General features: G+C 49.3%; 1 protein-coding gene across 1 annotated transcript in view; it reads left to right on the forward strand.

The window, feature by feature from the left end:
- LOC130220525 (integrin alpha-7-like) overlaps window positions 1-9589 on the forward strand; it is a 16673-nt gene extending 7084 nt beyond the window's left edge. Inside the window, exons 8-25 of the mRNA XM_056452773.1 lie at window positions 319-407; window positions 561-688; window positions 760-855; window positions 1251-1312; window positions 1507-1676; window positions 1779-1961; window positions 2679-2788; window positions 3225-3408; window positions 4033-4107; window positions 4200-4279; window positions 4370-4447; window positions 4543-4645; window positions 4986-5177; window positions 5260-5358; window positions 5435-5548; window positions 6925-7023; window positions 7295-7420; window positions 9286-9589. Coding sequence (XP_056308748.1) covers window positions 319-407; window positions 561-688; window positions 760-855; window positions 1251-1312; window positions 1507-1676; window positions 1779-1961; window positions 2679-2788; window positions 3225-3408; window positions 4033-4107; window positions 4200-4279; window positions 4370-4447; window positions 4543-4645; window positions 4986-5177; window positions 5260-5358; window positions 5435-5548; window positions 6925-7023; window positions 7295-7420; window positions 9286-9435 — 2138 coding nt within the window. The 3' untranslated portion in view covers window positions 9436-9589. The remainder of the gene's footprint in view (window positions 1-318; window positions 408-560; window positions 689-759; window positions 856-1250; window positions 1313-1506; window positions 1677-1778; window positions 1962-2678; window positions 2789-3224; window positions 3409-4032; window positions 4108-4199; window positions 4280-4369; window positions 4448-4542; window positions 4646-4985; window positions 5178-5259; window positions 5359-5434; window positions 5549-6924; window positions 7024-7294; window positions 7421-9285) is intronic.
- Window positions 9590-10000: the final 411 nt, after the last annotated feature.

Below are 10000 nucleotides of genomic sequence, written 5' to 3' on the forward strand. Positions count from 1 at the left end.
GTGTTTATAGATGTACTATGGATATATAGTGTGTATATAGATGTATACGATGTACTCTAGACACAGCTCATACTGCACTAAACCTGTTTAACAGTAAATTAGGATGCATAAAGGGAGATGTAACATATAGAGATGAAGCGGCACCTTGTGAATTCGACATGTTCACACAGCGACTCAATAATACACGACCCAGTCAGACGTGACATGTGAACAACACGAGGACATACAGCAGATCCTGCTCTTCACCTGTGTGTGTGTGTGTGTGTGTGTGTGTGTGTGTGTGTGTGTGTGTGTGTGTGTGTGTGTGTGTGTCTACAGACATCGCTGTCGGAGCCCCGTTTGATGGAGATGGAAAAGTGTTTATTTACCGCGGCTCTTCATCTGGCATCGATACTAAACCCTCTCAGGCAAACACACACACACACACACACACACACACACACACACAATGGTCAGTGTACAGTAACACACACTACAGCTTGATCACTGGTTTACTGAGTGTGTGTGTGTGTGTGTGTGTGTGTGTGTGTGTGTGTGTGTGTGTGTGTGTGTGCGTGCAGGTTCTGGATGGGCTTAATGCAGGCGTGCAGCGCTTCGGTTACTCCATATCAGCTGGACTGGATGTGGACGGTAATTTGTACCCAGATCTGGCGGTGGGCTCTCTGAGTGACCAGGTGGTGCTGTACAGGTGAGAGCTGAACCTGGATCAGCAGGTGAACACAGGTGTGCAGGAGTCTGATCTTCTGTGTGGTTCCGCAGGTCTCGGCCGGTCATCCACGTGCTGCGGGAGATCTCCATCCAGCCGCAGTACATCGACCTCACACAGCAGAACTGCGCAGGACAGCCCGGGGTTTGGTCAGAGCGCATTCACACTCATCAGTGTTCAGTAGAGCTCGCTAAACAGGCGTCTGATGCTGTCATGGTGTTGATTATATAAGACACTCCTTCTGTCTGACACACTGATCTACAGCTGGATCAAACAGCGCCAGTGAATACTGATATGATAAAGATAAAGCAGATCCAGCAGGCTGTTCTCTCAGAATAAAGCCTGACAGGTTGATCAGCAGCCAATGTGAAGCGCAGCACTGCTGTAGAGGACTGAAGGGGTTATTCTGAGAAAACAACCGGCTGGATGTGCTTTATCCTGATTATTACACAGCTGCTGGCCACGAAACAGCACAATCACACACTAAACATTGTTCTGAGCTGATGGAGTGTACACTAACTTTGTGTGTGTGTTGTTTCTTTAGTGTGGACGTGACGGCCTGTTACACATACACTGCTTATCCAGACTCATACTCTCCGCATATCAGTAAGACACAACATCACACACACACACACACACACACACACACACACACACACACACACACACACACACACACACACACACACACACACACACACACACACACACACACACTAACTCAGATCTAAAGCTGGACCCATGCTAATGTGTGTGTGTGTGTGTGTGTGTGTGTGTGTGTGTGTGTGTTTGTGTGTCAGCTCTCGGTGTGCACTTCGAGGCAGACGTAGAGCGCAGGAAGTTGAATCTCCCGCACAGAGTTCAGTTCCTGGATCGTGAATTATCAGAGCCGGAGTTTGTGCACTCAGTGGAGGTGGAGCTGCGCGGACAGAAACACCCCCACTGCCAGAACGTCACCTTACTGCTGCAGGTGTGTGTGTGTGTGTGTGTGTGTGTGTTATTGCTTGATCAGTATCTACAGAATAAATGTTTGAGATGTTAATCTGAGCTCCCGTGTGTTCTGATCGAGCAGGAGAACATCCGGGACAAGCTGCGGCCGGTGTCTCTGGCCATCACACACACCATACGCAGAAGCAGGCACACACACAAGCACACACACTCTCACACACACCCTCACACACACCATCAGCACCACCAGGAGAACCAGCTGAGCCCCGTCCTCAGCGTCAGCCCCTCCAACACACTCTACTCTGAGGTACAACACACACACACATACACACATACACACACACACACACACACACACACACACACACACACACACACACACACACAACATTATCATTACTGTTTCTAAATGTTTTGAAAACTCAATGTTTCTCGCCTGGGGACTGCAGTGAGACTCTGGCTGCGTCTGAAATCACACACTCTCCTACTATACAGTAAAGTAAAAGCCGTATGCAAGAATTACCTGGATCACTGACTACTTCTGATGAGATTCTGTTGTGTCCAGTGGACGCTACGCTATCCCATGATGCCATGTGAGAGAATTCAAATTCAGATGTACTTCCTGCTATAGTAGTAGGCGATTTAGGACGCAGCCGCTGTGTGTGAGTTATAGAAATAATCCAGGTGATGGGGAACAGGTGGAGAGGTAATCAGTGCAGGGGATTGTGGGAAGTGTAGTCCAGTTGAATAGCAGTGGTCCATCATGGGTGCTGCAGCTGGTGATCGTGTCAGTCTGATATAGTCTTAATCAGGAATCGGGACACAGTTTAACACACTGAAGAATGCTGAACTGGATTAAACTGGTGTGCATGTCGATGCTTGAAAAGGCTCTGGTCTTTGACCCGTGCTGCTGAGGTAGTTTCATCACTGTTCAATGCACAATTGATCAAAACATGATTTCTGATTATGTCATGAGAGTGTGTATGGTCTTGCTGATGGCCACTGTGTGAACACACCTGTGCAGGTCAACTTTGTACGTGAGGGCTGCGGAGACGATCAGATCTGCCAGAGTAACCTGCAGCTGAGCTACGAGTTCGGCAGCAGAGACGCCAGTAGCTTCAGGGCCCTGCCACGGTGAGACTGACCCGCAGAACACACACACTATACACACACACACCCCTACACTGAACACACACATCAGTACACTAGATGAGATAAGCTAAGTAAACGTATCGATATGTCCAAAGCAGAATTACTGAAGGAGTTGCTGCTGTAGTGGGAGCAGCTCCTCTTAACCTCATCAACTCTTCTCTATCTGTAGGTCATGTTCTAAACCTTTTCAAGCTAGCTGTTATTAAGCCTATTATTAAGAAACCACAACTGGACCCCAGCAACTGAGCTGACCATAGGCCTTTCCCAGATCCTCCATTTCTGTCTAAAGCACTAGAAAGACTCGCTTCTGCCCAACTCTGCTTCCTGCAGATGAACAGTGTTTGTGAAGGGTTTCAGTCAGGCCTCATCACAGTACAGATGATGATGATGATGATGATGATGATGATGATCTGTGCAGAGACGAGTTCGGTGTTCAGGTGTTTTCACTGTCGGACCAGCGAGCGGTGCTGCTGGAGCTCACGGTCACCAACACCCCATCTGACCCACTGCGCCCGCTGGAGGATGGAGATGATGCTCACGCCGCACAGCTGCTGGTGTCGCTGCCACACACACTCTCTTACTCTGGGCTTCTAGGCCAGCAGGTGCGTGTGTGTGTGTGTGTGTGTGTGTGTGTGTGTGTATGTCTGAGGTTTATTTATAAACTAATTTTGAGAGGATCACTGCTGGTCCCGCCATTCCTAATTCACCATAACTACCCTCAGTTCCACACCACAGTCATCTTTGTCTTGAAGATGGTGGCCCAGTGGTTAGCACTGTTGCCTCACAGCAAGAATGTCACTGGTTCAAGTCCTTACCTGGCCCGTTGACATTTCTGTGTGGAGTTTACACGTTCTCCTGTGCTCGCGTGGGTTTCCCCCGGGCTCCCTGATTTCCTCCCACCATCTAAAGAAGACTTAAGTTATCAGACTAATCCAAATGGGCACATATTGCTCCTAATTGCTCATTAGCTATAAACAGCAGGGGAGTTCTCCAGATCTACCTGAGCTCAAACTCCCCTCTCACCCTGCAAACGGGAGGGAGCCCCGGGCTCGAGGATCTTATGAGCTCAGAGCTCTCTCCCGGGACAGCATGCCAAACACGCTTAATAATCAATCATCAGCTAACGGTGAACTCTTGGAGAGTGTGTGTGTAGTAATGTCTGTGTGTGTGTGTGTGTGTGTGTGTGTGTGTGTGTGTCCTCTTAATGCTGCTCTGTCCTCCCGCAGGTACTGTGTGAGGTCAACCAGAATGGCTCTCAGGCTCTGTGTGAGCTGGGAAACCCTCTGAAGAGAGACGCTGTGGTATGACAATCAGTAACACACACGCACACACACACACACACACACACACACACACACACACACACACACACACTGTGCGTTTTCTGTTTCAGGTGAAGTTCTACCTGGTCTTGAGCCCCTCGGCCCTCAGCATCCACACCACCTCTCTGAGCGTGCAGCTGACTCTGTCCACGTGAGTGTGTTTCTGCTCCAGACCGGCAGGTGTGATGGAGAGCAGATGATGATGTGTGTGTGTGTGTGTGTGTGTGTGTTTGTTCATCAGGATTAGCGAGCAGCCGTCTCTGGCCCCAGTGTCTGCGTTTGCGCGGGTGGTGATCGAGCTCCCTCTGGTGCTTAGCGGGTCAGTGCTGACGACCAATCAGATCACAGCTGATCATCACTGCTGACGCGCTCTCATGTGTGTGTGTGTGTGTGTGTGTGTGTGTGTGTGTGCAGTGTGGCTCGTCCCCATCAGCTCTTCTTCAGTGGTGCTGTCAGAGGAGAGAGCGCCATGAGCACGCTGGAGGACATCGGCAGCCCGGTGGAGTTGGAGTTCATTGTGAGTTTATCACTGAGCTCAGATCAGTTTCAGCGGCTGCAGATAAAACACACGTGCTGCACACGGAGACAACACACTCTCATGTAAACCCCTTCATTTCCAAAAAGGGGTTCACACTGGCTTGAGTTTCTCCCACCGCGACTCCAGTATAGCTGCATGTTTACTGTTGGTTGCTAGGCAAAGATTCTCTTCATGTCAGGATGACACTCTGCTCATGATGTCTCCGGTCAGCCTCTGCTTGAAGAGTTGTGGGACTGTCCCCCATTCAGAAGAAGGGTTCTCTGATCAAGTGGAGTAGAGGTAATGCTGTGTGTGTGTGTGTGTGTGTGTGTGTGTTCAGGTGTCCAACAGTGGTCAGTCTCTGCAGACGCTCGGCTCTGCGTCTCTGAATGTGTTCTGGCCGTACGAGCTGCCGAATCGCAAGTGGCTGCTGTACCCGAGTACCCTGCAGATGCTGGGCCAGCCGGATCAACACTGCCAACCTCAGGCTGACCTCAACACTCTGCAGCTCACACACACACACACTAACCAGGTGCTCGCACACACACTAACCAGGTGCTCACACACACACACACACACACAGTGCTGACTGCAGCAGTGTGTTTTCTGTGCAGAGCCGCCGGTCGGTGCATTCCCGTCAGCAGGCATTATCAGACTCGTCCTCCGCGGCTGCAGTGACGTCTGTGTCTGATAGGAGGCGCTCTCTCACACTGGTGAGTGTTCTGGAGAATATTAAGAGATCCAGCCGAGGCCCAGAGATACAGCTGGGTGTGTGTGTGTGTGTTTCAGGACTGCGCTCTGGGCTCTGCGCGCTGCCTGCACTTCCAGTGTCCTCTGCAGTCGCTGTCTGGCACGATGCGCCTCCGGATCAATGGTCACCTGTGGAACAGCAGCTTCATCGAGGTCAGACACACTGCTTTAGTCCTCATTACCTGGGGAATAGAGAGCGTTTGTCTTTCAGCTCAGCTGCTTCTTCAGTTCAATTTAATTCATCTGTATCTCTCCAGCGCCTCTACTATGTAGATTGTGTCAAAGCAGCTTAACATAGATGATCATAGTAAGCTGAAGCGGTGTCAGTCCAGTTTCAAAGTTGAAGTTTAGTTTAGTTCAGTTCAGTGTGGTGTAATATTCACTGCTGAAAGTCCAAACACTGAAGAGCAAATCCATCCATATGGAGCTCCACAAGTCCCAAACCAAGCAAGCCAGTGGAGGAACAAACTTCACCAATTGGCGAAAGTGAAGGAGAGAAACCTGGAGAAAATCCTGGCTCTGTTGGGCACGGCCCTATCTCCTCTGGCCAAATGTCACTGGGGTCTTACAGGAATCTCATGCTCTCCGCTCCTCCATGACCACCACAGCAGCTGCTCAGGATACGGCCTGGTCCAGGATTATGGAGACCTCTGGAATAATAAACACAGACTAACAGAAGCGCAGATGCCGTTCACATTATAATGTCTTCAGGGAAGTGTTCCCGGCTCCAGGTCCCCTAAATAGTGCAGACTAACAATCCTTTAGAGGATTTGGATTTCAAAAGCTTTTGTGGTTTAGGTGCTTCCTCACTACGAGCGGTACATCAGCCCATTCCTGCTGCCACTGCACTGATGCACGCACAGACAGACGCCCTCAGTGTCCTCAGTGTGTTTGATCTGAGAGTGCACCACTGTGTCCCACATCACATCTCTGTCAGTGGATTTAGGAGATCCTCACGGTTTCATTCCACTGTCTGACAGTATCCACAATCTAGGTCAGCAGATCTCCTCTTCTGCTGTGAACAGTGTTTGTGTGGAGCTGCTTCCCCTTCCATGTAGAGCAGAATGGTTTGCCAGAAAAAAGGCCAACTGATAATAGTGCTCCCCATGGTCTCCAGAACTCCCGAGTTACTTACCCGAGTGACCAGGACATGCGGTCAGAGATCAGATGATAGAAGCACAATGTTGATCACTGACCTGTGGCCTAAGCATGTCCTGCTGCTTCAGGGACCCTACAGTTACAAGGGTCATTCAGGCACTCAAATCCCTGCACCATCATAAGGCAGCGGTACAGGGAGAGGCAGTCAGCAACAGCTGATGAAGAGTAATGTTCCTCAGTGTTATGTCATGTTTAAATCCAAATGATTATTAGTTTATAAAGGATGCATCCAGAGTCACAGTAAAGGCCTTTATAATGATCCAAAAGAGTTCTGTTTCTGATAAATGTGGTTCTTTTGAAGTTTATAGTTAATAATCACAGATGTTCCAGCATACCAGAGAGATTTCTGAAGGGTGGTGTGTGTTGAACAGGAGTTTCCATCGGTCAGTGCAGTAGAGCTGCTGGTCAGAGCCAACATCAGCATCAGGTCCAGCATCAGACATCTAGTGCTGAAGGACTCTTCCACACAGGTCAGAACACACGCGCACACACACACACGCACACACACACACACACACACACACACACACACACACACACACACACACACACGCAGACTAATCATACAGATCACATTAATCACCTACACACTCACTCACACACACACCCACCCACACATTACATGCACACTCACACCGGTACGCACACTAACACAGACATACTCACACATGCAATACATTACTTCACTTGTGTGTGTGTGTGTGTGTGTGTGTGTGTGTGTGTGTGTGTGTGTGTGTGCAGGTGTCAGTGATGATCTACCCAGAGATCGGGCTGTCGGATCAATATGGCGTCCCCTGGTGGATCATCCTCATCGCTGTCCTGGCTGGAGTGCTTCTGCTGGCGCTTCTCGTGTGTTTACTGTGGAAGGTATGTGTGTATCTGAACACACACACACACACACACACACACACACACACACACACACACACACACACAGCTCAGATAATGCACCGACTAGTTGTTGCTATGTAGTGTACCTGTTCCTGGCTGTGGTAATGCTGGTAAAGTCATCCACCGTCAATAAGATGTCGCCGTGGTGAAGCGTGGCTATTTTATTAGCTGGCTAGATTGATTCGTGTCGTTTAGAGTTGTAATACTCAGAATCTGCTGCTTCTTTCTTTACTCTCCCTCGTGTTCTTCAGACCTCACTTCCTTACTAAGTTATTAAGTGCTGTAGATGAGTAAAACAGCATCAGCGTACCACAGAATCAGTCCTACAGGAGTGCACCAATGAGGATTCAGGAAATGAGGCAACCAGCAGAAGCAGAAGAGGTGCACACTGTGCCTGCAGTAGACAGATCAGGTCAGGGTTAGGGTTAGTGTCCATACACTCGTCTGTTCTCTGTTAACTCTGTTCATCTCTAATGCTTTAACCATACACTGCTGTTCTTCCTTCTCCTTCTTCCTCTTCCTCATGATCTTCCTCTTCCTCATCCTCTTCCTCTTCTTCTTCCTCTTCTCCTTCCTCCTCTTCTCCTTCCTCCTCTTCCTCTTCCCCCTCTCCCTCCTCCTCCTCCTCCTCCTGTGTGTGTGTCTGTCCTGTACCGCCCCCTGCTGGATCAGTGTGGTTTCTTCAAGCGTGCGGAGCGGCAGCCGCAGTATGAAACGGAGTATTACCGCGCTCACCTGCAGCAGCAGCCATCAGACGCCGAGCGGAAACACACCGAGCTGCAGTGAGGGGCTCGTCACAGCACCTGCAGACGCTCACGGTACACACCTGCCCTGAGCCAACACACACACACACACACCTGTACAGCACCTGCCCGGTACACAGAGCTGAACCTCCAGATCTGCCATTAAATGCTTTCCTGAGTCTTGCTGCTGCTGTTCCTGGTTCTGCTGTGTGTTTTCAGCTGGACTCACCGTGTGTGTGTGTGTGTGTGTGTGTGTGTGTGTGTGTGTGTGTGTGTGTGTGTGTGTTTCAGAGAGATGATGATAATTACAGGATCATTATGTTTCCATTAAACTGATAAGATCTCCATTATAAAGTGTTATACCTTCTGCGATGCCTCTACTGTTACTGAGCCACAGTCTCGGGTCATTCTGCTTTGGCTGTATCTGCATCTCCAAGTGTCCAACACAACACATCTCATTTGTCTAGATCTAAAGCCTGCAGTTCTTTGAGAAAAGATGATGGAGATCTGTTTCACATCCAGTGTCTCGGAGCTTGATGTTTGAGACGCAGCATGGTGTGGATAATGAATGAAGGCATGAAGAGCTGGACTGGATTTGCATGAACTCTGCAAAGGAAATGTCTTACGCTTGTGTTTGACAGTCCACATCAGATATTATTCTCAGTATGAGTAATCTTACAGCTCTGTCAACTAACTCTAACTAGTCTATTAGTAGAGGATTGGCAGTCCTGAAGGGCCTCTGTTCTGCAACTTCCTTCAGCGTACCTAGGAAGAGCTTGATGAGCTACTGTTGGGCTTTTCTCTGATTAGGTGCTGAATGTAAACACACATCACTATCAACTCTCTTGTCGTTTTTCAGCTCAACCCTTTCCTAATGTCTTCATGATTACTTTAGGTTTAGGTGTAAAGCATCAGCGCCACCTGCTGTTCAAAACTGACTGAAGAGAGAATCCAGATGCACATGGAACATCTGAGAATACTGTATTAGCCCCCGCTGATGCTCTCTGTCTTCTAGCTGACGTGTAGCAGCGCAGTAATGTACGGTTATATAGCTAGACCCTGAGGTCAAAGGTCACTCTTCTCTCTGTCTCTCCTCAGTGTGGTTTCTTCAGAAGGGTTCGGCATGAAGATCAGGTTCCTCAGTATCAGGCGGTGAAGATCCTGCGGCGGGACGCTCCACTGCTGGACGACACACTCATTTTGCACAAACGGCAGTGGGCGACACACTGGAGCCAGGGGTCCATCTGAGACTGCAGAGACACACACACTCAATGAAGAGGAACACACACTCATGTGGAGCGTTTAGGAGGAACACACACTCATGTGGAGCGTTTAGGAGGAACACACACTTATGTGGAGCGTTTAGGAGGAACACACACTCATGTGGAGCGTTTAGGAGGAACACACACTCATGTGGAGCGTTTAGGAGGAACACACACTCATGTGGAGCGTTTAGGAGGAACACACACTTATGTGGAGCGTTTAGGAGGAACACACACTCATGTGGAGAGTTTAGGAGGAACACACACTCATGTTGACCGGCTTCTCCTGCAGGCTGACTGGAGATGTCTGCAGTAGAGCTCCATCTGCCTGCAGACTGAACATGCGTCAGCAGATATAAACACATGTAGTGTAGTCAGAGCTGAAGGATCACTCGTCTGCAGGAGCTTCCAGACGTTTCAGAGTTTCCAGCATCGGTTGAACACACAAGAGGATATTCTGGAGATGAGCACTGGATGCTCCGGGTCTCCTACATCTCCAGAATATCTGCTGTAGTGTTGATCAGACGAATGAAACTTTGGAGATTAAATTG

This window comes from Danio aesculapii, unplaced genomic scaffold, assembly GCF_903798145.1.
Source record: "Danio aesculapii unplaced genomic scaffold, fDanAes4.1, whole genome shotgun sequence".
Taxonomy (NCBI): Eukaryota; Metazoa; Chordata; class Actinopteri; order Cypriniformes; family Danionidae; genus Danio; species Danio aesculapii.